Source organism: Anopheles marshallii, chromosome 2 (assembly GCF_943734725.1).
Source record: "Anopheles marshallii chromosome 2, idAnoMarsDA_429_01, whole genome shotgun sequence".
Classification (NCBI taxonomy): Eukaryota; Metazoa; Arthropoda; class Insecta; order Diptera; family Culicidae; genus Anopheles; species Anopheles marshallii.
Genome location: NC_071326.1, coordinates 89,630,825 through 89,657,322, shown reverse-complemented (window position 1 = coordinate 89,657,322; position 26,498 = coordinate 89,630,825). Strand labels below are relative to the sequence as shown.

Below are 26,498 nucleotides of genomic sequence, written 5' to 3'. Positions count from 1 at the left end.
GCAAACCGGATGAGAAAATTGTAACTATTCTTGCATGTATCAATTGTCAACCTTTTGTGGGATTTGTGTCGCATGCAGAAGATTGTATCGGGCTGCCAGACGACGTAGTATTTTAGTATGACACAGGCGCGCGTGTGCCTTCTTGGACGGTTATCATCTGCCCCAACCGGCTGAATGTGTTTATTGCGTACATGTATATGCCATTCGTATTGCAGTATGAGTAATGATGCAGAGAAGTGTCTATTTTACCTTCTTACGGCGAAATGAAACAAATATGTAACGAATAACCAGCTGTTATCCCCCGACCCGACATGTAATGGCCCTTGTTTGGCTGTACTTCGTTGATATGTCTAATATCGTAAAGAAATGTATTACACTACATATCGACGAGGGCTTAGAAATAGTAAGAAGATCGACCTTGTTATGTACATTATGATACTAAGTGTGCATAGCGCTTTAATATTATTACATCCACGATCTCTTAACATTATTTGTTCTTGAAAAGTGGTACAATTTAGTTGCTCTAAATGTATGTTCTGTGTCTGTTATTAATCGAACCTTTTTGTGTTTCTTTTCTTTTCTATTGTAGATTTCACCGAGTTCCATCAGTTTCCTAAGCTGTGGAAGGTTGGTTTTTTGGATTCTTCATCATCCGGAACGTTTTTGCATCCTCGGTATCGTGCAATTTCCGTTTCCGGACAGACATTGCTGGTGATAGTGTGCGTGAAAAACAAATAGTCCAACAGTGAGTGCATATCCGTGCACAGAAGATATCGGAAAGGCACGATGAAATGACCGGAATTTGTTTCCATGAAAAAGTGAACCAGTGAAAAACAGCATAATTACTACTGGTTGGTAGCAACATATGAAAGAATAACCTTTTTTTTGCATGAATCGTACCAGGACACTGTCCGGGAGTGTGTTCCAAGTGCAAATGTTAGAAAATGTGTCAATCCGTTACGTTCCGTGCTGAACCGACTGTACGTACGAGAAAGCGAACGCAACGTCGAAATGTCATACCGCCGGTGTTGGATGCAACACGGGCAGCAGTGAAACGGTGTAAAAGTGTGAAGCCATCCAGTGGCAGTGACTGTAGTTTACCGCAAGGGGCAACATCCTTCATGAAGCCGAAGGGCAGCAGCTGGCAGGGAAGTACGACATGCGTTTCACACACATATGAAACACGGCAGCGATGGAATAATTAGTCACTATATACCTAGCGGAGTAGCAGAATTTACGGGATCGACCATGATGAGCGATGGGGAACTGATGGGCACGTACGGTGCCACAGAGGAACTCTACGAGAGATGTGACTTGGGAAGTAATATTCTTTGGAGCTTTTTGAAGTGTGAGCTAAAGTATCGGTGGCTATCGCTGAGGTTGCTTTGCTCGTGTTATCTTCCCATGCAGAGATACACTATTTCGCATCATAGCTGCCTAAATGCGGCTGCTGTTAGCACGACCGGTGCCGGTGACAGCCCGAGCAATAGTGATAGGGTTAACAATAGCGTTAAGCATAGTCATAAGGATAGGCAGAGTTGCTACGTAGAAACTAATAGTCGATGGAGCATTGTGCAATGCTTTGCGAACGAGTACCTGTGGGGCGTTAGACGACACAGTCGAACCAGCCTGTGGAAGCGATGGCGCTGGAAAAGAATGTCATCCATCGGAAAGGCGCTCTTGTTCTTCTACATTATCACCATAAGCATAATCGTTGTGGCCGCCCAAGGAGTGGATTCTACGCAGGTAACACAACGGACGGGCTCATCGGCACCGAGCGAGGATGCCATCATAACGAGTCCTGGAAAAGGTAGGTCTATTGCGGGAAGCGCACCACATAACAAACAAACACACTTTCGTACTTAGATCGATAGGCCTGATTGGCAATTATCTGTATGTCCGTTTGATCACGGAATTGGGTTTGTTATCAATTTTGCAGTATTTGTAAACATTTTTATCATACACGAAAAATTCGGGCATTTCACTCTCTCTTTCTTTCGCCCTCTCTCTGCAGTATGTTCGAGCGTCGATGTGCGCAATTCACCACAACATTTGGAACGATTACGTGACTGTCGAGTGGTGGAGGGCTTCGTGCAGATTATGCTGATTGACAAGTATACCAACGACAGCTACGACAATTACACCTTCCCAACGCTGACGGAAATCACCGGATATCTGCTATTGTTTCGCGTTAATGGGCTGCAAACTTTGGGCCAGCTATTTCCCAATCTGACCGTCATCCGAGGAAGCGAACTTGCCAACAACTATGCGCTGGTAGTTTACGAATTAATGCAAATCAATGTAAGTAGTGATCTGGCATCTGGCACGGCTCAGCCTTATAGCCCTTGAGATCATTGCAGCCACTCATTGAAGAACTTACCCCAAGACATTAGATCTTACGTACATTGTACACTGCTGATTAGAGGTGTTTTAACTAATTTTGTAATTGTAAATATGTTTATCCTCATCGTTTTAGGAGTTGGGCCTCACTTCGCTGATCGACATTCAACGAGGTGGTGTACGTATTGAGAAAAATCCTAACTTATGCCATGCAGATACAATTGATTGGAAGGCGATAGCGCCAGAGGGAGAGAGCTGGATAAAGGTTAGTAGCAAAATTCAATTAGGTGATGTTTAATGCATTTCCCACGGAAATAATAAAACAGATATTGTTGATACCTATGCCCTGCTCAGAGTAATCAGAAAAATCAGTTTATTTGCGATGAACAGAGTCTGTAGTTTCGAGCAAAAAAATCAAGATCAACATGTAAAAGGTCTCCCAACTTTTGTTTATCTTCGTTCCGAATTTGATGGTAGAACTATTTCGATAATTTGTAACATTCATCGTAAATTTTATTCTCTTTCGGGTGTTGAAATTGACCTGTTAATGGTTCTAACGATTAAATAAAGTAGCGAAAAACCTCATCATCCAATATATAATGTTCGCAAACGATGCTGTTAAACGTGCACCATCAATGTACGGTACGATTGCAATGTGGACAGTGTGTTGTTTGGGATGTGCCATGCCGTGATCATTACTAGGTTCGTGTCGTATGAAGTCACGCGGTTTTCTGTTGTTGGTAATTGGTATTCGGCTCATTCCGCTGCCAACAATCAATCATTTGTTTGCGCCGTGATGTAAGCGGTATGCGCGTCGAGTATGTATTGATGGGCATCAGTGACAGAGGGAAAAACAGTAATCGTCACACTACGGCATCGTTTGGTATGGTGATACGGTCACAAGGTTGCTCACCAATCGTCAGATGAATGGTGTTGTGTGAAATGCCGAAATTGAAATCTAAGAAAAGCGTTTGTTTTATCCATAAGCGACGTTTTGTGTAGGTACAACATTGTATTGTAGGTAGACTGCAATAGAATTGTTCAAGGACTTATAGTATGAACATGGAAATTAAACACGAACAGAAAATTATGAAGTTGAAAGTAAAAAAAAAACTGTTTAGTGTAGAAAAGATAATGAATTGCATCCAAATCAAAGTAATGATAAGCAAAGCAAGCGAAACAAATCATAAAGAAAACTTTCAAATGGGCACGTGGGAAAGGAATGTTGGAAACGAGCGCAACAGTTGGAATTCATTCATCCGTTAGTCTGGGCTCTTCATTGCCATGTGCGTCACAGAGCAGAAATTATGTAGTAAAATGAAATAGACTTGAGCAAAAGTGAATATTCTCTCAAGAGTAAAGACTAGAGGAGACGCGTAAAATTCAACACACGAACAAGATTACGAACAGCATAGCAAAAGGGAGCGAGCGAGAAGCGTCGAAAGGGAAAGAAACGAAAAGGAAACAGAAAGAACGAAAGAGATAGGGAAAAGCATTAGAGAGATATTAGGGATAGAAAGTGTCTGGTCGTGCTCTGGAATGTGAAACAACTTCGGCTAAAAGTAAAACCAGTCTATTAGCGTTTCTGGACAGTTCATTCAATGGGTGAAGAATTAATGCAAAAAGAAAGTTTCAGATGTTTTAACGCATGACTCATATCATCCCTATCATATCGGAGTTTTACATTGCGAACCAAATGTTTCAAACTCGACCTCTATGGTACACTTTAGGTTAGGACAGGTATTACCGATACTACCGATTACCGATTAAGTACGTTTTTTAAACGTACTTTTTTTTTGTTTTGCGTATTTTATAAAAAAAAACACATCCTTTTCTACTTTTAGGCCAATCAAGATGCAAATGAATGTACTACCTGTCCAAGCAATGTTACCGTTGCTCTTCCGAGTGGAATGACGCACACGATACAGTGTCCGACGCGCGAGGTAAATCGGCTGACACACAACGAAAAACCAAGCCATCTCTGCTGGTCAACCAATCACTGCCAACAAAGTATGTTCTGGTCGTGTCCTTATAGCAGCAAAGCACAATCGATTGATTTATATAATTATTTCCTTTCCTCCTAGAATGTCCTGCAAGTTGTCCGAAGTCGTGCACAAAAACAGGTGAATGCTGTAGTACATACTGTCTTGGCCAGTGCAGCAGTGAAAACAAAATGCACTGCATGGTATGCCGGAAGTACTATTACATTCAAAACAATCGCACCCACTGCGTAGACAAATGTCCCGATAATATGTTCCTGTTTAGCGAAAGTCGGTGCTTGACGGAGGACGAATGTTACAAATTGTATAAGCCACTTCAACGGGAATCAGATATTACCGGTGATTATCCGTATGTGCCTGCTCAGGGTGAATGTCGGCTCGGTTGTCCCGTAGGGCACACCTTGGCGACCGTCCCAGGTACGCAACGGCCGACCTGCGTTCCATGTAAGGGTTCATGTCGCACTGAATGCAAGGGAATGGTAATTGAGAGCATCTCGCAAATGCAACCACTGCGCGGGTGCATGATCATACAAGGATCGCTTTCTATTCGGTTGCGGCAACTTGGTGGAGGTAAGTGAAACTTTCGTACGATTTGTAGCTGAAGAATAACTAGTGAGGGGCCGAATGATCATACCAACACTTTCTTTCTTCCTTTTTGTTTCAACTTTAGAAAATGTTGTTCGCGAACTGGAAAAAGTGCTTTACTCGATCGAGGAAATCTACGGCTATCTCCTCATTGTTCGCTCGTACGCCCTGATGTCGTTAGGATTCTTTCGAAACCTGAAAATTATCCATGGCACCGTGCTAAATGCAAAGTAAGTTCACAGGGCTAACGGCGATACGGCCGTATAATGAGGAAATCAGTAGATAACTAATTCCCGTTCGCCTTACCTTGCAGCTTATCGTTGAGTGTGATCGACAACCAGAACCTGCAGGAGCTATGGAATCAAAATGTTACTATCAAACATGGTAATGTTCGTTTCAATGACAATCCAATGCTATGCGTTAAGAAAATTACTTCGCTGAAAAGCCATTTCGGGGATGGTGTGAGCATTGAAAATGAGGAACAGTTGAACAAAACGAACGGTGTGCGTGTGGCTTGTGAAATTAAGAAGCTTGGCACAAGACCGGTCAAAATTACGACGGACACAGTCATTATACAGTGGGATGCGTTTAAAGATCTGCCGGACATGCGGCAACTGCTCGGGTACGTCGTGTACTACATTGAAGCACCGCACGGAAATGTGACGTTTTACGATGGGCGCGATGCCTGCAACTCTCAAGGCTGGCGTGTCGACGACGTACCTAACATGCAGGAAAGGGAGTACGGTACTCACATTCTTACACGGCTTACTGCTTTTACGCAGTACGCATATTATGTTAAAACGTACACATTGTCTTCGGAGAACTTAGGGGGACAAACTGATATTACATACTTTCAAACGTCACCAGGCACTCCAAGGATCATACGAGACCTGCACATCTACATAGAGAATGATACGTTGGTAAGTAAACTAGTAACGAAACTTCATTCCTTTAAAGAAAACGATTACTGAAACTGTATGTTTATGCTCAATATTAGGTTGTCACATGGCTAGAGCCGCTCAAAATGTTGGGTAAATTGTCATCCTACAAAATTGGCGTCACTTTAAACGACGAGAAAAATGACATGATCAATCAACGGAATTACTGTCACGATGGTACGTTTCTACTGTACAGTAGTACAGTACAATGTGCTACACATGCCGATCTTAATATTGTTTTTACTTTTCATTTCTCAAGAAATAGAAAAACCCGATTCAAAGCCAAACATTCCGGTAGAAAGTACATCAATCGCTACAACGATTTCCCCGGCTAAAGAAACGCAAAACCAATGCTCGAAGGAAGAGTGTGCAGCATTCTGTTCAGCATCGGGCATATCGGATTCAGATGGCGGTCTGAAAATAGATATAAACGAGGTGGAAATGGCCATAGGGTTCGAAGACTGGTTGCATAATTACGTTTACATCAAGTGAGTGTTTGTTTTTTTTTCGTGGCAAATGATGTGAAACATATAACAACATACTTTTGTCGCGTTTACAGAAACGAAAAAGCTGGGAGAAAACGTCGAGAAAACAGTGGCCCCGGAGGAAATTTTGCGGCAGTTAACAGCTCGATCATTTTTCCAGCGCATACAGAGAACGCACCGAAGATAGCTTCAAATTATGTGACCGAACAAGAACCCAACGAAGAGTACTATCGCACCATCGGGGAAACAACCAATCTAACACGCATAAGGTTCCCCCTGTCTTATTTCAAACATTTTGCGCTTTACTCCTTCAGCGTGCATGCTTGCCGAGAACCAGCTCCGAAGCTGCCCGGAGTTTTGGTGAAAGATTTGGCAGACCCTTGTGGCTCACAAGTGATGTCTATGTATCGTACACCGACTAAACAAGACGCGGATGACATACCGATCGAATCGATTGAACTGGACGATCAGTCTAATCACACGCAGCGGGTGATCCGTGTTCGGTGGCAGGGTCCTTCAAAACCCAACGGAGTAGTGGTATCGTACTCGATTAAGTATCATCGAACGGATCTGGATTCAGTGCAGCCCACCGTGCGCTGCGTTACGATGGCGGTATTCAATTCGAGCGGATATGCACTGCTGACGAAGCTAGACGCAGGCAACTATAGCGTACGTATTATGGCCACAACAACCGCTGGCAATGGGCCGTATTCTCCACCTAAATATCTGTCCCTGGAAAAGCGCGATTCAGACTCGCCCAGCGTAGGCATGTGGATAACTGTTGCAATAGTAGTAGCGTTGGCTGCAACGGTGATAGCAGTTGCAATCTTCTGCGCGATTAACAAATATAAGCAAATGTCGAACATGCGACTCTTTGCGCAGGTTAATCCTGACTATGCTGGAGTTACCTATAAGGTAGACGAATGGGAAGTACCGCGTGAACACATAATCCAGTTGGAAGAACTCGGCCAAGGTTCGTTCGGTATGGTGTACAAGGGTATCATGACGAAGCTAGAGAACGATACGAACGTACCGTGCGCTATAAAGACCGTCACGGAGAATGCCACCGAGCGAGAGCGTGACAGTTTTCTAATAGAGGCAACGATTATGAAGGAATTCCATACGCATCACGTTGTTCGGCTCTATGGTGTTGTGTCGGTTGGACAGCCGACCCTCGTGATCATGGAGCTGATGGCAAACGGTGATCTAAAGAGCTACCTCCGACGCCATCGACCGGACTATGAAAATGGTGAGGAATCGTCACCGCAGCCTCCAACACTGAAGGAAATTTATCAAATGGCCATAGAAATTGCGGACGGTATGGCGTACCTATCGGCCAAAAAATTCGTCCATCGTGATTTGGCTGCCCGGAACTGTATGGTGGCCGAGGATCTGACAGTAAAAATAGGTGATTTCGGTATGACCCGAGACATATACGAAACTGACTATTATAGAAAAGGTACGAAGGGATTTCTACCAGTGCGATGGATGGCTCCAGAGAGTCTGAAAGATGGCATGTTCTCGAGTTGCAGCGACGTTTTCAGCTATGGCGTTGTGCTGTGGGAGATGGCGACACTTGCTTCTCAGCCGTACCAGGTATGACAACAATATACATTGATCACTCTGTAACAACCAAGCCAATTGTTTCCGTCATTTTGCTCTCTCAACAGGGATTAACCAATGATCAAGTATTGCGATACGTCATAGATGGTGGCGTGATGGAACGCCCTGAGAACTGTCCGGATAAGCTCTATGAGCTGATGAGAATTTGTTGGCAACACCGGGCATCCGCACGGCCTTCCTTTATCGAAATTATCAAAATGCTGCTTCCGGATGCGAATGATCATTTCAAGGTGGTATCCTTCTTTTACTCTCAAGATGCCATTGATAATTCCCTCCAGCCTGGACATGGTAAGGTGTTGGTGGTACGTGAATTTTCACAACGATTATTTCATTTAGTCATTTAATTTTTTAGCATTATTGGACGATGTGACAGAACCATTACGGGCGAACGACGACGGATTCGAAGACGATGACGATGATCATTATTCAATCGAAGAAACGGACAGTCGGCTAATGCAGACTAATGGACCCAAGCCTGATATTCGGTCGCCGCACTCGCCACAACGGTGAGCAAAGTCTCCAAGTGGCTAATTGCTCGGGTAAGTTGTATGTTTGTTGAATCTGATTTGTGTTTTCGAACAACATTCTAAAGCTTTTGTTTTGTTTTGTTTTTGATCATATTTACAACAGCGTCCACGTGGTCTACAAATCAATATGTTCATATGCTAACCATCCTAGAACGATAAAGATCGAGCGCGAAAACCGAATGTATAGATGATGGTAGGTATGCGTAATGGAAAATGCATTTGCATCAATGCAGCCGTTTCTTCCGACTAAATGGCATGAAATGGTGCCAACAAATGTTTTGTAGCAGTCAAACAAATAACGCTTTGCAAACAAGTATCACCGGTTAACAATGGATTAGACAATAGCGCAACGGTGTTCCGATGGATGCTGGTGAGCGCTTTCGAAAGAGCATCACGGGTGGCAGTGGGACCGTTAAGTTCGCGCCTTTCTAAAATTGCCTACTACGGAGGTTGTGGTACAGATACACGATTTGTTTGGAAGCTCGTGTCGGTGTTCATTAGTGATGTCATCTCACGCCCCACATGTATCAAGCTGTATAGTTTAAGCGTAGAAGGGAAGCATCACACATCACTCGGCTGGAATGCAGTCATTACGATAACGATGTGAAGCAATTGTCTCATAGCCAAATTAAACCCTATAGATGAAGTCATGCGGTATTGAATGCGGGCGAAGAGAAGAACAGAAACAAAAGCCGTTAGTAGTTGCGTCGAAGGAAACAAATACCAATACCACCTAATAACCAACCGTGTATGCCAAGAGCCGATAAAATGTGTTAGTTAGACTTTCCTCGGTGATAGTTCAACATAGACTCCTTTATTTAATTCCAATTCACCATTCGCTTCTTAATCCATAGTTCGTTTAAAAACGGGGTTTCCAAGAGTTGACCTCTCTGTCGTTAGAATAACCCTTAACCTATCAACATACCGCCCCCCGTGAAACAACCCATTTCCTGATTTTTCCCTTTAGATTGCCCCAGGCAAGACACATATACGCATAATCGCTCTTCGATACTGTCCCTCCTTAGTTTTTACATCTACTACCCTTATCATCCCATCTTTCCCAGGGTAAACCTTAGTGATTCTTCTGTACCGCCACATTAGGGGTGGGAGATTACCTCCCTTTGAAAAAAAAACCATCGTTCCTTCGTGAATATTGTCCCGCGTTGGCGTACACTTAGTTATCGACTATAACCCGGATAAGTATTCTGTGCTCAATGCGTCAAGTCGATGCGTCCCGTGTCCTTATACCCCAATGGTAACGCAAATGCCAACTTCGAAACCATTGACAACTTACGCGCAAACGCCTCTTCGTAGAATGTGTCGGTACAGACACGATCCACGCATTCGCGCAGTGGGCCAGTGGGTAATTCCAAATCACCATACGCTTTTTGTTGTGTTCTTGTTCCCCCTTGTTACCCCTTGTTTCCCCATCAATCCGGAAACTCCGTGCAGGTCAACCTTGGATTCCTTGATATACCACACATCGCGGTTCCTATGAATGTTTTGAACTAGTACTTTGGAAATTGCAGCCAATTTCAGATAGAAAGGGATTGGATTGTCGCTTGCCATCAATAAACGATGGTTGTAAAACTCTTTTTTCCTTTTTTTTGTTTTTATTCACCCATCCGCTTTTGCAAACTCTCAATCTTTTGTTTTTGTCTTATCTTAAACAATAGATAACACGGTGAATTTATTTTCCACTTAAAATAGTTTCGAAATCTTTTTGCAAAATGTACTAAAGAGCAGCTATTTAGAATGATAGATTTAATTTTTTAGTTGGTACGCATAGATATAGTTATTATTCGTGGTTGCACAGACGTAATAGACAAAGGGAAACATTTGAATGATCGCAAATGAGATTTTAACGAAGTTTCAATTTTGTTCCAACTGTTCCAACCCTTGGCAACATGTGTCTAAAGTTTTATTTACATACTTTCTCCCTCTCCAATCCACGTTTTGAAATCATCACCTTACAATTCAATCAGACAGTGCACAGACACACATACACACACAGACACACACTCACACATACATCAATACGCCAACTATAATAGACAATCTTTAGTTATATTCGTGAGTCTTGATTACCTGATTTTTTCGCATACATGAAGAAATATACTTACAGCCAAGTTCATATAACAACTACAAAACTAGCGCATATTTATTGCTTAAGTATCAAAGAATATTATATTATATACAAAACACAACATTTGGACAGCAGTAATGTACCGCTGTAGGCACACGGTTCCGGACGATGGTAATGCGTGTAAGGTTAAAATGTAAGATATAGGTTATGGTTTAAGTTATATTAAACGAAACACACACACACTTTACAAAACAGAGCATACACATAGGTAAGATAATAATGCTTACGATGGCCGATGAGAAATGTAAATAGGTGTATCTGATGGTAAAATTTGCAAAATGTAAAAGATCAATGTCAACAGTGGAAATTTGAGGCTCCGTAGTGATGTATTTCAAAGATTCGAAAATTCAGACCATCCAGCAATAGGGGATGGGTTTGATGTAAAACGAGTAGCAGCAGAGAACAGCTGAGAACTATTGGACTGATACGATGATCGGGGGCAACAGGAAGAAAGAAAGAAAGAATTGAACAGTAGTGGTGACCATTATTTTCATCTTCTGAATGCTCTAAAATGATGGTTCCGATGGTACAAATTGACACGTTGAATTGATGCATTTTTCAAAATGAAGTTCCTTCGTAATAAGTTTCAGTTGATTCAATTGATTTGAATGATAGTTTCTACATAGAAGTATAACGGGCAAAGTGAGTTCGAATGATGAACGAAGAGGGACGGTGTAAGGGATGGACAGAAGGTGGGAGAGAAGGGGGGGGGGGGGGGGGGGGGGAAGGGCTTAGTACATTGTTTATTTATACACCACTTTTAGTAAGCTAACTTAGCTAACTAAGCACGCTAAAAAGCCAATCTAGAAGAGACATCAAGAACAAGCAAAATGTAGACGTAAACACAGGTCCTGTTGTCATAGGCTGCACCGGCCTCACATGACACTAATGTACGAATCAACTCTCTGGTATTAGTTTTAGTCACCTGAGTCACTAAAGCAAGGAATTCATGAGCCGCGCGTAACTTGCTTTAACTTATTTTGCATGGAATGGATAAAATAACCCCAAAAACCGTATAACAACTGGGTGTTGCAGGGAGAAAAAAAAACGAAACGAAGGAAACGAGGTGGCAGACGGCGCATCCTAATGTAAATCATAAACGAATGAAAGTATATCAACAAAACACAGTTCCTTAGCTAAACGAAAGCTAAACAAACAATAGTGCCACCGCGTACTACCATTATTATTTTTTTTTACTGCTGTAAAGCTTTTCTTCGCCATTTTTAAGACCGCATTCTTGAGTTCCAAGAGACCCTTGATCCTATATTTCCTTTGTGTGCTGGAGGTGGGTGGGTTGTTTTTAGCCCGTAAAGTAGTCGAAATTAGGCTGGAATGAATAAGCAAGTGTGTGGGTGTGGGTGTGTGTGTGTGTGCACGGGTATGTTAGTGAAGGTGCAAGAGGAAAATTGAAAAACAGGAAGGAAACTGTTCGCCCAGTTCCCTGTTTCGTCGATCAGTTTTTTTTTGCAACTTTTCGCGTTGCCCTGTGAAATTGCTCCCAAACACACACCTCGAGAATTCCTTCCGTCTTTCCGTTTTATGGAGCAGGCATGCTGGAAACTACAGGAAAAACCAAAAGGATGTAAATGTAATAGCGCGCACGGTTAGCCAGTTTTATAATTTATTATTTTGAGAGAAGCCAAAAATCGTTCGTCCGCCATGTGTGTTGCAGCCAGGCGCGGGGTTTAGAAATAAGTATATCTCGACGAATTATTTTGTTTTCCTTATTTTACACCGTGTCGTCCTCCCATGTGTGTGTGTGTATGCATGTAAGGCCACCACCTGAGTGCGTGTGCGAAAGCGGAAGCAGCAACAAAAGAAAAAAAAAATCCCCTTGATCAGGAAGGAAATAATTGAGTATATTACTCGCACTAGGAGCATATGGAGTATATTACTAGGATTAGGTGAACATAGACAGCAACCAGTAAATGCAGGATTAAACATATTGAAGGATCATCAGCCCGACAGTTTTTGAAAGCAAAACACGTGAAAGAGAAGAGGAAACAAAAATACAATACCATTTAAAATGACTTCCAGCATTCACATACGCACCTAGATACTAACGCACATACTTGCTGACACGCGGCCCACAGCAGTCGCGTGGCTTGGAAAGATGTAATAATAGAAGAAAAAAAGCGTACCAGTTTCCAAACGGGACACGGACACGTTCTCGCAACCGTTTATATGCAAGTCTTAGGTAAGCTCGTGTAGTTAAGTTAATTAGCAAGGCAAACTAATGATGTACATAGAGGATCAATTGGAGAATTTGAAAGCATAAAACACTATGTTAAGGTAGGATAGGCGTTTTTTGTTACATAGAGAAGGGAAAACTGCTTCTCGAATTATAAAAAATGTACAATAAAACCAACTTCACCCCTAAATGGGGGAACGCAGAAAGGACTTGAAAAAAAAAAACAAACAAACACAAGAAACAAACAAACGTGGGTAACTTATTTTGTTTATTGTGATGTGTAAAAGAAACATATTACTACTAAGTACTGTTCAATGCGTATGGATGAGTATACATCCCTAATCCACAACCGATGGTTTCCCTAATGTACATTTTCACAACGTTTCACCTTCATAAGTTCGGACCCCGAGGAGGTAATGCTAATATTCGCTAACACTACTCAACACACTCACTCGATGCTAGTATTTTATACGGCGACTAGTGTTTTGTCATGAGCTACTGGGCCTAGCTCACCGAAGTGAGCAAGCGAGCACCTGCTCACACCTGCTCACTTCGGTGAGCTGAACAGTTCTGCTTGCTCGGAAGCTCATGACACAACACTGCTGGCAGCAGTGTTTTAATTACAGTACGGCGGTAAGTAACAATACGGAAGAAGTACATGGATACAAATACAAAAAGTGTTATGGCGCAGTATGTTCCGTCTCTTTCCTCTCTCCCCTGGTTCGTCCGCACTAGAACTCCTCGTTGAGTGTGGTGCGGCTGTAGAATGCACGTGAATAGGCGGCCGAGTTACCGCGTCCGAACAGCCCAAAGCAGCCCCGTTTGTACACGCACCACACTGCTGCAGTGAAGGGAATCGCCAGCAGTACACCGATCAGCAGTCCCATCAACAGGGCTCCGTCGTTGGACGGATTGTTACCGTTAGTGTCCGCACATCGCATGTGCGTGTTTTTGTGCGATAGATCCACCATCGACAAACCGGCCATCTGTGCTGGACTGTTGCAGCTGTGAAGCAAAGAAAGGATTGGAAGTTCGTAGTGACAAGGCAGCTTATAGCTTACGCAGCGCAACCGCGACTGTGAACTCACTCGATGTTGTTGAGGATCGCTGGTGTGGTTCGTTCGATGATGGGCAGCAGTGAGAGCAGTACCCACCGGTTAGAACAATCGCAAGCCCACGGATTAACGCGAATGTCGATCACCTCCATGGCGTCCCACTGTACTAGCAGCTGCGCGTCGAGGTAGGATATGTTATTGTTGTGCAGATAAAAGCGCTTGACCGGTGGCCAATCGAACCGTTCCGGGTTATCCGTGTCGTTGCGCACGAACGCGTGCCCGTGCAGATAGCTCAGGTGTGGATTATTCGTAATGTGTATCTCCTCCAACGATTCCAACCCACTGAAAGCACTGCGCCCAATCACCTTCAGCTCGGTCATGTACGACAGGCTGAGGAACGTAAGCTTCTTTAAGGTCGGGAACTCGCTGGAAAATAACGGAGAAGAAACATGCGTTAGCTTGCGGATTATGGACGGTGAAGTTGGTGGTGTTCTTACCTGCCCAACACAATCGAGTCGATTGGATTCTCGTCTAAACTGAGCCACTTAAGGCCCTTAGCGTAGGACAACGCTGGCGGAATGGTTTTCAACAGATTGCCGGTCAGGTTGAGATACTGCAGCCCTGTCGGTGTGTGGAAGAGATACTTTGGAATCTCCTCCAGCTCCATATAGCTGAGATCCAGGCTGACAAGACGATCAACACTAGCGATAGCAGTTTCCGACTGCTGATCGATAACCTTGAACGCGTTCAGCTCCAGGCTGAGCTCTTCCAGCGCTGGCAAATGCTGGAACAGGTCCTGATTCAGCGAGTGCAACTCATTAGCGCCGAGGCGCAAAACACGCAGCTGCTTCAACGGTTCATATATGCTCGGCGAATAATGTCCAATGAAAATTTCCGGAATAAGGTCCTTAGTTTTGAGCCGATTGTGGGACAGATCGAGGACCTCCAGCTGCGTTAGATTTTTAAAGCACGATATTTCAATCGTCGCTATCTCGTTGTGGCTCAGATCCAGCACGGTAACATTCATCGGCGGGAACGCTGTTACCTCCTTCAAGCCGGCCGACACAAGCAGCACCGTTTTGGTGTTCAAGCCGCTCGCGTTCAACGATGCCCAGCCCTCTTGGGTGAACGATTTTGGGCCAATGTTTTTGCTGCTGCAATCAAACAGGCCAGTATCTTTGTTGCAGTTGCAGTTCTCGCATAGTTTGAATGTATCAATGATGGGAGCTACCGTAGTCGTAGTTGTAGTTGTCGACACATTTTTCACAGTGCTGTCTACTGTCGTCTGTAATATGGGCGGAAATTCGAGAAAAGGGATAGAATGAGGGTAATTGGACAACAACATTATATAAATAATACGTGCATACGTGTCTAATAGGAGAGTTTCTTTGCTTTCATTAAGTACTGCTTATATATGATTACACTAGAACGTCGATTACCCAGGACCTGATTAACCGGCGGGCGGATTATCCGTGAGTGAACAAAAATGACAGCTAGTAGAATAGTTTTGAATTTTTAACCGTTTAACCAGTTAGCCCTGGAGTAACATGAGTGCTTCCCATAAAGAGGTCGTCTTTCTAAACTCATTGGAAAATGTTCTGTTAATAAACAATTAATTTTTGAATTGTTAACCTGTCAATTTCCCCTTCAATTATTGCACGTGCAATCGACGTTCTACTGTAGTTAACTTTTGTTAACCCTAAAGCTATTCCCTACCAACGCTGGATACACTACTGAATCAGGATCGCTTACTCACGTGCGTGGATTGCATTCTCGAGTGGAAAGAAAATTACCTCACGACGGAAGAGGAAATGAAGTTTTTGTTTTTTTTTTCCTGGCCTTCTTGATTGTCAACCTTTAGCGCATTATTCCAATCAGACCATAAATTCAATATCAACCCACTGAGTACCTTGAGTGTGCTCTGAATCAACTGTTGGCTGAATCATTCCACGCGATCCATTGACTCACACCTTAAAATTAGCTAGAAGTAATAATTGCTGCAACGGTCACACAATTACGCTTATGTTCCGTATAACTATTCTGACGATTAACATCATCCATTATTTACCACGTCGAACGTAAACCAAAAAACACGGGCTATCTGCCCGAACAACAGAACAACGGAAGGGATCTTTGTTGGTCAAATTCTTGAAAAAAGACCGATGAATCGTATGTTTGTTAAGTTTATTACAGCATGTGGTTGAATTTTTGCGCTCGCTTAAAAAAAACCCATTCCCAGAAACGTAAATTCACCTAAGCTCTCAAATCGAAATCTGCCCGTCGATTTCGTTATCTTTCCGATAAGGGATTTCATCAGCGGGATTCGTAAGTGTTCGTCGATCCGATAACGAACCGAATGGTGACTACTTGCTTGCGCCTGCATTAAGCTGCGAACTTTTAACAAGCCGCTGAAAGCTTCGATACAACTAGTGGTTGTGAGTAGTATCTCTGCAGCCTTAAGAGGCGGTGTGCATACACCATCGGGGTGTGATATCGATTCTTTTTTGCGCCGTATCAATATGAACTACACTGGGCTAATTTACTTTGCGATAAGCGGTTTTACGTTGTGGTGTAAGCATGTGTCACTAATCTAACATAGCGAATATTTCACAAGAATAAGAGGATTTCAAATAAATCGCGCTGTTGGACCAAAAGGGACCAAAAGTGCAAAGGAATCGAAAGGATCTCTCCTACTTACCGCATTGTTGGCATCATCTGCACATACTACACCGAAAGTAAGCGCTTGCAGTACGGCGGCTGCCGCAATTATCGACGCTAAGTGGGAAAAACATTTCCGTTCCCGGTAAAGCCTCATTGTCACTGGTTTTGGCACTGCGTTATCACTGCGATAGAGATGAAAACATACAACGGCACGCCCAAATCAAGATAATTACAAGCACACCGAGATGGGTGTCGGTTGGTGGCGTTGGCAATCAGTAACTAGCGGCGTACCACACTTTCGGGCCATGAATCATATCGGAAAACTTTTTCAATTTACTTCCTTCAAACTCACCACCTAAGCGTTTCGGCCTCACTTGATACAGCTCGGTTTCACTTTTGTTTGGCACACGGGAGTCGCAATCGTTTTGGGCGGTAAAATGGGAGCACAGGTGTTGCACTACTTACATGTGGCCAGCGTTAGGCCGCTGGGAGTAATGTCGTATTTTACGTCCGCGGCACCACCAAGTTCGATCGTAACATCGTATCACCGTAGATAACGCGTGCACCTCATATCTCTCGGTATCACCTTGCCATTTGTTGCTGCTTGTACGGTCCCATAGCTAATAGGTAGCTGCTTTTTTATGCCCATACCGGCCCAGAAATCTTCGTTATCTTATCAACAATTTCGCGGCACAACGTTACCCACAACCCACAGTGCGATGCGGTTTCTTCGGCAGCAATGTTGGACGTCTTCTAGACGACTCGGAAGTTCAACTTCATGCAAACTGTTGGTTTCATCTTTGGAATGATTAAAGCTAAAACATCAATTTAATTGATGAATATCACACTAACAGCACGATCATCTGGCGGCGGGTATGACGTGAAAGCTTTCGAGAACGCGGTACAAAAAAAAAATCGAACGCGCGGGCGCACGTCGCCGCCGACTCAAGGCCAACCACGTTTCAACAGCCACTCTACAGCACACGCACGCTTACGCCGCGCAAGCACGACTCCATCTCAGCAACAATGCACAAAACGAGACACGGCACCAGCCCCAGCGTTCCATCGTTTGTCGCGTAAATGAAGCGAATGATTTGTTTTCAAAACAGCGTTGCGTTGTCCCAGTTCCATCGATCAACGATTACTAAGCGGTGCGAGTGTAGCTTCATCACCAGAAAGCCTTGGGTGCGCACAAATTCGCGCCCGATCGTTCGCGATCAGCAAAGCAGCACTGTTTGCTAGCCCCCACTCCCAACACCCGATTCGCCTTCTTCGATCCGTGAGCTTCAAGGGTTGAAGCACATTCAAACTGCGGAGCTTTGTTTGTGTGACCGCGAGGGTTGGCCAAATCGTGTGACATTTGACGAAACCAATCGTTTTATAAGTTTCCCCTAAAGAATGAGCGTATTTTTTTGATAATTTGTGTTGGTATTTAAAATTTATAAACATAGGCAATAAGCTCCACTTGGAGGTATTGTTTTGAGTTTAAAAATTAATTTAATTCATCCGTTATATCAGTGCCAAATTGTTTGAAGTATCCTATTCAAACGGAAATTAATGGTATCTAACTTAATGAAACATATTATCTTTATATGATATGAGGAAATGAGTAGTATTGATTAAATGATGAACGGAGTTAATTGTACATATATTTATAATTTCTTCAAAAATAATTTATACTATAAATAGCATATATCCGTTAGTGCATTTTTCCTTACATGCGTTACAAACTTTCCAGCCATTTTGGTTTGAATTTGTTATGAATGCTCCAACGGCCTTCTGTTCATAAAATCCAAAGAACATCCACAGAAGATTACTAACATTGTGGATGTCTTTGCAATGAAATCTCCTTCGGTTTCTTAAAAAAAATTATCTGTTTATTAATTTCTGTTACTAGCTATATACACGTAGTCATTGCATATACCTGTTCCTGTCTCGGATGTTATCAGGTATCGTGACAGTAGCTCGTCTACTATTTACTATTAGTATCACACAGCGAACGAGAGAATAAACAGCAGATTTACTGATGTTCCAACCATCCCATGTCTTTCCATACGTTCATCGATTACAGTGCGTAGCGTAACTTTATAAGCGCTAAACTTCGTGAAAATAAAACGAAAACTTCAAGATAATTGTAGTAGTAATGTTCTGGTGAATTGTACAAAAAAGAAACCCCAAAGGCTGCAGTAAAGACTTTATAAAACAATTCGATTTGTTCGTATTGTAAAATTGTTAATTGTTCCGTCAGACGAGCCAACAAGTAGATCACCTTATTTATAAACAGCTAGATGTTCAACAAAGTTGTGCCGCTTTCTCAAAAACATAAGGCCGATAAAGGACAAAGAAGATCTATCACTTGGTTGTGTGCCTTTTTTATAATTTATTTCAGCGTCTTGTAGTTTCCCGGTTGTCCGGTGATGTCCTGTAGCTTACCGCCAGTACTTGAGGTAGGATGAATGGCTAAACTCCTTCGCTAAAGCGCTCCGGATGCCTCTAGAGGTACTCTTAACAGTTACGTGTAGTGTCTGGTAGCGTCCTGTACTGGTTCAGCTACCCCATTTATCTTACAATACCTATTCCACTTCTGTTTGGCCTTGGATGTACGGGCACGAACCCGGCACAGGACAGCACCGAAATGGAACTGAGTCGGAGGAGCACGTACACAACTGCACAACCGTAGTATTTCGAATTGTACCAAACATCACTAATGGAATAATGTTTTTTGTTTGTATAAATAACATCCTTTGCTGGGCTTGAATATCGCATTGCAAAATGGATAGATGGGACGCTTTGGATAAGAAATATTAATTTACATTACGCCCTAATCATTGTCCAGCATCAACATAGTTGAGCGCAATGATACCCGAAGTGCGTGCAGGGGGACATCCAATTTGAAATATTATGCAATGACCCTATCATAAAAATTTCATCATGTCGCATGCAAGGATAAATGATACGGCGCCAGTCCAAAGCGTATCGACGACAGAAGGACGCTTATCGAGAGAGAGAGACACGCTTTCGCTATACGGTGGTGCCATGCTTGCTGTACGAGCACATTGTCTGGCCATGCTTGTGGAGCAATCGCCCGATATGTACAACAAACATTAGGTATAAAAATTTGAGATCTCTTTCATTAAGTTTCACTGAACTATAGCTCCGAATTGTACGCAAAATATGTTTTACTGTGCGGTTTTTGGCGCAATAACTACACTCCACGATGGACCATCATTTACTAATCAAAGAAGTATAGCTCATAATCGCTCGATAGTGACCCACAGCCAGCCCGATAGCGGCAATAAATGATTTAATATATACGCACGCCACCCAGCGCCTATAGTTATCCGATACTGAAATCAGCACGCGGCACGCGGGCATATTGTTGCTCGTCGCCCTTTGCGCCGGGCATGTGTCTATCGGCATCATCTATCATAATTTGATGTAATCTTATTGCTTCACAAAATTGGGCAGTTAACAGTCCCGAATCATTTACTATTTCGATATTCCAATCTCGCGTCCCGTGCGTCGCCTTGCGCAAGTTTGGCATCTTGCGTGCCCCGCGGGAAGGAAACAAACCGTCAGCCACCGGTCCAGCCCCGCGTCGTCTGAGATATTCATAACCGTGGGATGGAAATTTATTTCCATCCCAAATTGTTTACGAGCCGGGACGCAATGACACCGAGGGCGGGCGATGTACATATTGTGGCTAATATGTATACAGAAATGACGCCATGGTCAGCGTGAGCTTTGGCAGATTAGCATCGGATTACTTGGCGGTGGTTCCCCACAAACCGCAAGGATACATAATGCCAGAAAGTTGGGCGAATGATAACGCTCACCAAGCGTGGGTTTGTGCTGTCGCCTGTAGTGGTCGGTTCCCGTTTCCGTTTTTTTTTTGTTGTAAGAACAAAGCTTCGGGGTTTTCAAAGCCGGACAGTTGAGCATGTCTGATATTCAATCATTAACAGATCCCTTTAAACTCTTGTTCTTCGTTCGGGCTGCCCGAGCACTGTTTTGCTAGCGATGGAAGCGATTCTGTAGTGTATGTTTTTGTTTCCGTACGCTCCATGGTGGGGGTGGATGGGTCCATTGCAGTTCCCTGGTGTAAGTTGTCCCATGTAGTGAGTTCCCACAACGCGCTCTCGACTAGCATCGCTGCGTGAAATTGGCACTCATCTGCGCATCTGCGCTCCAACAATCGAACTGAAACCCCCATCCACCCCCTCCACCCCGATGCCGGGGCCAGTGGGGCCAGTTGTGTGCATGCTAGAGAAAGAACACGCCGAAAACGGTCCTGCTTCGAACCGATAGGGAACGACCGATGCTCTCGGTACTCGTGGAACCGAAACCGAGACAAATCGTATCCTCAGTACGCTGGTGACAGTGTTCGAGTGCTAACGGTTTGACCAACACGTTGTTCAACGGGAACCCCTTCCTTCTTAACATACCCTCTGAGTCCCAAGGGATGCAACGATGGTGCATATTAAATTGTGATCTGGTCTGGTTTTTTTTCTGTCAGTACAAAAGCTCGGAATTCGAAAGTGCGTTGTGCACTGTGCTACTACCGCAATTCTTAATTGTCCAGTGTCCAACAAGTGCTCCCCCCACCCAGCGCCGCCCCCGCCTCCAACGAGAAGTAGTTGAACATTTGCACAGTTGCATCAAAGCGTCCGAATGTCCGAATGTGTGCTGCAAGAGAAATGAATGCGTACCTGCATACGATAGTGCACACTCACCTGGTTAGTTGATTAGCAGGGGGAAAAATGGTTCAGAACTATTAGCAAACGAAACCGTGAACGAAGCCATATGCTTGTTGGTACAAATGTTTCCCACTGCCTAAATCAACGCCAATCAACATAAGCTGCAGCGTTTATTAAAGACTGTCTCCGCGACTTAATGCTACGAGTTGGAGATGCAGTGAACATTAATGGAAATCAGGTACATGAGGGCATTAACGCAACTAAAGTGCACAACTTTTTGAATAACTTCAAGGGAATGTTGAAGTGCTGGTAGCAATAGCAGATCTCTATCGTGTCGCGGGTTCACGTTGGAAGATGCTCGTACCCTTTATGTACTTGTTGCATTAGGACACCGCACAGCAAACAGAGATGTGCTTAAAGAGACAGCTCCTGTCCTGCCGTCTACCCGCTTAAGAACATAATTGGTAATCTTCCTTGCCTTGCTTGGAGATGCTTGTTCAACGATGCCTCCCCCGCGGGGAAGACATCTCCGGTGTGCGTGTGTGTGTGTGGTTTAAATTTGAGCTTATAATTGATTCATGTAAGCAATTACCGGTGAACATGCGCGAAAAAACGGGAAGCAAATTGTGGCCGTTTTGTAAAAAAAAAAGATAAGGATTTCGCTATCATCATGACATTTGTCGAACTTTAATGCTATCGTGCAGGAGATGCATGGCGGCTGGAAAAAGGAGCAATCTGGGTGTTGGGTGGGTGAGTGGTCCCCCAAATAAATTACACGTCACCCCCCGGATGATGATCCATCAAATCGCTATTTATAAATTTAATTACCATTTCACACGCGCATGGTAGAATCGGACCGCCGACCGGTCAACGGATGGCTCCGTACTGTAAATGTAACAAGTGCGCGATCAAACTGAATACGATGTTTTGCTTTCCCTATTTACAGACTGCTCGCCAAACGGCCATGGATAAACTATCTGATCACAGTTCGTTACAGCTAATGCGCGATGATCAGTACGTGTCGAGCATGATCGAGCCTGGCAATGGGCGACCTTCGATCATTCCACTAAACACCCAGGATGTGGTTCGGGATTATTACTATTTCAACGAAACTCTGCGCTTGCAAGCGACCACCACCACCATCACCACCTCCACCTATGATGCCGCACCGAGCAACGCCAGTTCGGTCTACGACACCCAGGTGAATGAGTACGGCAACGACACTGCGTACAGTTACTACAATTGTGCCGCGTTCGAGGGCAACACCTCGTACTTGAATGTGTCGTGTGAAACCATCCTTAACTACAGCCTGCCGCTGTACGGATACTGCATCCCGGTGCTGTTGCTCGTCACGCTAGCCGCAAATTCGTTGATTATCATCATCCTCAAGAAGCGCACCATGGCTTCGCCGACGAATTTTATACTCATGGGTAAGTCCAACTAGCTGACCAAGGGTAACCATTATCCTTGAAGGTGGCACACATTTCAACCGGACTGGACGACCGAACGAACGGTGAAACCGGACGATGAACGATGCCGGGGACACATCCGCTAAACGAAAAAGTTGACAAGCTTTGTTTTTGGTTTTCCTCAGATTGTGTCGTGAAACTTCCGCCTTCCATTATCTGGATTGCTTTTAAAATTCTCCCCCATTCGCATTAATGCGATATCCGCTGTAATGGCGGTCGACTCATTCGCGTGGCCCAAAAAAAAAAGGACAACAGAATTTGCAAAAAATCTATTCGGACAAGATTTATCAACCATGAGTTGTCGTTGATTGGCGGCGGCCGGGGGTTTATCTATGTAAATTTAAACAACAATCCAATTTCGTATCTTGATAAACTTGCTAAGAAAATACTTTACCCGACAGGCCGACAACCGTTCTCAAAACGATCCTTTTGATCCTTGTTTTGCAGCGATGGCTGTGTGCGACATGTTTACGCTGCTTTTCCCCGCCCCGGGATTAATGTACATGTACACGTTCGGGAATCACTACAAACCACTCTCGCCCGTACTGGCCTGTTATGTGTGGAATGCGCTGAATGAGGTACGTACTTATGCAGTCTAAATTGTAGCCCTTCATAACACAACATTTGTAACCCGAGCACCCGTGGAAGATAGTTTTAAACTAGCGAATTTATACCGGCCATAACCAGCATAAGGTTGGCAGGCAGCAGGATCACACGCTTAATGAGGTGTTTATGTTGCAATGAACTTCCTACTGCAGGTTGAATGGGGTTTTTCTTTTATTGCAGCTGACTATTATTTATTGATCGGATGGAAAAGTGGGTGTACTTCAGCTGGAACTCCCTTATCTACGATGCGATGGTTGCTTTCAGCGGGATAATTTTGCAGTACCAATATGGCCATAAAATGTGCTTACACGATACTCATAGTACGACCGGACGCGTGGTCTCGATTTTCTGCAATATATTGCTATCCCCCAGATAAGCATGATTGCATCAACGAAAATTAATAAATAACGTGTTAAATATTACTCGTAATAAGGAGAATCTTATCGTAATCCAAAATTGTGGAGTTTATTACGCCAAAAAATATAAGCATTAACTCCGCGAGCTTTTGGAAAGCTAGCTCATAAGCATGCTGACCTAAAGTCACTGCTCGTTGAGCTTGCTTAAGACAATTTTAATTGAGTTTCATAAAAGCAAGAAGGTGATTGATGTGGTACGTGGCATGTAGCAGAAGGAAGTCTCACTTCTCTTCTCGTCCATACTGATATAAGGAGATCCAATCCAACAACGAGGGATCCATATCCGATCTACGCCATTCTAGTCATTCTCGATTAATCATGTTTATAATGTAAAACCCAAAGTTCAGGTCCATCATCCAATGTTCAAAATACTGGTTTAATTCAATGTTACACACTGTACCGATTGAACGGATGAAAAGAGATGCCGGATACTTTGTGCATTGTTCGACCTGCTTACTCTATTAACCATGCTAACGTGATTGTTGAATATATTTAACGGTCGAATTCGAATGTGACAGCTTCGACTGTTTGACCGTAGAGGGCGCCATAATTTGCATAAAAAAAAGAACTGGGCACTAACTGTATTGTTTTCTTTTTGCTAAATGGTTACAGATCCTTCCCGCCATGTGTCACACAGCATCGGTATGGCTTACATTAGCGTTGGCGGTACAAAGGTAACTTTCGCAAAAGTCCGCTTAATACACAGAAACAATGTACCAAATGGTAACGTTTTGCCCGCCAAAACATTCTCTTTTGCTACAGATACATTTACGTTTGTCATGCACCTGCAGCCCGAACTTGGTGTACCATTGCCAAAGTGAAGAAATGCATCGCGTACATATGTGTTGCCGCATTGTTACATCAAAGCAGTAGATTTTTTGATAAGTATGTACTGTTTTCTTTAAAGTGTATAGTGTTTTTGCATCTCTGTATCCGTTAGATCATCCACTATTTAGCTGCTTCGTTTCCATCTCTCATTCTCTCTCTCTCTGCATCTACTAAGTGTCGACTCTTTGTACCTATCTACTAACTGTTGAGACTGAAGCTGAAATCATGGTTTTCCTATTCCAGGTCATATACCCTCGTAACGATAGAGTGGAATGGACAGCCAGCGAACGTGTGTCACGTCGAAACGGCCCAATGGATACACGAATACACCAGCGAAGACTTTTACTATACTTTTTACTTTTCCTTCCGAATACTATTCGTGCACCTGATACCCTGCGCCAGTCTGGTCGCACTCAACGTGTTACTGTTTCGGGCGATGAAGCAAGCGCAACAGAAAAGGGAACGTCTGTTCAAGGATAACAAAAAGCGTGAAAGCAAACGTGTGCGCGACTCAAACTGCACCACGCTGATGTTAATCGTCGTGGTGACCGTGTTCCTGGTGGTAGAAATACCATTGGGCGTTATCACGGCACTGCATATTATTTCATCGCTGCTGTTCGAGTTTCTAGATTACTACGTAGCAAATCTATTTATATTGTTCGCCAACTTTTTCCTGATAGTGAGCTATCCGATTAATTTTGCCATCTATTGCGGTATGTCGCGCCAGTTTCGTGAAACCTTCAAGGAACTGTTCGGCAAATCCGGTGCGCAGATGAATGTGAAGAAGGAGTGTGGCTCGTCGAAATATTCACTGGTGAATGGGCCGAGAACTTTTACAAACGAAACGGTTATTTAACCAAGTACACTGGTATGATTTACGCTTAAGATATCTAGGAAGAAAAACGGGGTCACACTTTTAGCAGGATATTTTTATATGAGAAACATCAAAACATACACCGCTGTGTCCTACATATGCTCCAACGATTCAATGTAAAAGATTGACGAAGTAAATAATACCATGTGTATTCACCTAAGCTTTCGTTGTTACTTCAGTTGTTTGTTTAGTTCAGCTTAATATTTAACGGTATTGCTTTTAATATCTGCACACACATGTAATTAACCGTTAGGGGTTCCAACATTTAACGTCTTATTTTACAATTATTAAAATGAATGAAAAATGATTAATGTTTGCTTCCTTAGTGCAGCCTATGTTACACCCGAAATGGTATTGCCTTGTATTATATACATAACAACCAGTGGCGGGTCGAACTCTTGGACCCGCCCGCCTAAGTAAAACGCTCTGCGGAATTGGCATATTCGTTCGCGCAATTCATTGTGTTGTGCTCGGAGTATCATATCCACTGTGAAACCCTGTAATTCCCTTCCAGGGTGCATACAACTCTTCCGCTTTCGCATGATTTTCCTCTAAAACATCGTTTATATGTCGTATTAAGGGACCCAATACTTTTCTCCACATTACACATTCAAAATTGAGCTTTTTGCGCTTAGCGGTTCTGGCGGTTCTTTCCGCCCAGACATTTTGCAGAGCCGTTTAATTATTTACCCACCAAAAAGATCCGTAATTCTTACTGAGTCCTTCGGATATCTGATAATCGCAAATGACAAGACAACCATACCTTTCGTTTTCTGCATTAGACACGCTCCGTAGGCGAAGCGAAGCCTAACAATATAATTAATCAATGATCAACTTGTTTTTTTTACACATTTTTTTGTTTTTTTTTTGCTGATCTGTTTATACGGTTATATATAGTAACATATGAAGTTTAATATAAAATCACTTTTATCACAACATCATTTTGCCCATTACGGAAACAATACAGAGTGTAATGAAATGCGCTATTGTGTTAACGGAGTGAAAATTCTAAATGAAAAACATATATGTAAATTCCTATAATTACAGCAGCTCCCCG

The 26,498-nt window shown here is 43.3% G+C and overlaps 2 protein-coding genes across 2 annotated transcripts; one reads left to right on the top strand and one right to left on the bottom strand.

The window, feature by feature from the left end:
• Positions 1-1,251: 1,251 nt before the first annotated feature.
• Positions 1,252-25,423, top strand: LOC128710192 (insulin-like receptor). Its single transcript, XM_053805236.1, has 18 exons — positions 1,252-1,810; positions 2,015-2,301; positions 2,477-2,605; positions 4,185-4,350; positions 4,425-4,910; positions 5,011-5,155; positions 5,239-5,845; positions 5,923-6,040; positions 6,123-6,351; positions 6,423-7,944; positions 8,019-8,259; positions 8,324-8,477; positions 8,564-8,573; positions 22,195-22,678; positions 23,165-23,295; positions 24,352-24,413; positions 24,502-24,624; positions 24,811-25,423. Exons 1-18 carry the CDS (start codon positions 1,252-1,254, stop codon positions 25,421-25,423), a joined length of 6,066 nt encoding a protein of 2,021 aa, XP_053661211.1.
• LOC128710193 (leucine-rich repeat neuronal protein 3-like) lies at positions 13,567-16,705 on the bottom strand. Its single transcript, XM_053805237.1, has 4 exons — positions 16,589-16,705; positions 14,388-15,175; positions 13,924-14,316; positions 13,567-13,840 (listed from the first exon to the last, which is right to left on the bottom strand). The coding sequence occupies exons 1-4, from the start codon at positions 16,703-16,705 to the stop codon at positions 13,567-13,569; spliced, it is 1,572 nt and encodes a 523-aa protein (XP_053661212.1).
• Positions 25,424-26,498: the final 1,075 nt, after the last annotated feature.

Coding starts and splice junctions, on each gene's coding strand:
- LOC128710192 (XM_053805236.1), top strand. CDS start 1,252: ATGAGCGATGGGGAACTGATGGGCACGTACGGTGCCACAGAGGAACTC. Junction 2,606..4,184: donor AGGGAGAGAGCTGGATAAAG/GTTAGTAGCAAA, acceptor TTCTACTTTTAG/GCCAATCAAGATGCAAATGA. Junction 24,625..24,810: donor AGCAGTAGATTTTTTGATAA/GTATGTACTGTT, acceptor TTCCTATTCCAG/GTCATATACCCTCGTAACGA.
- LOC128710193 (XM_053805237.1), bottom strand. CDS start 16,705: ATGAGGCTTTACCGGGAACGGAAATGTTTTTCCCACTTAGCGTCGATA. Junction 15,176..16,588: donor CAGATGATGCCAACAATGCG/GTAAGTAGGAGA, acceptor CCCATATTACAG/ACGACAGTAGACAGCACTGT. Junction 14,317..14,387: donor GACTCGATTGTGTTGGGCAG/GTAAGAACACCA, acceptor GTTATTTTCCAG/CGAGTTCCCGACCTTAAAGA.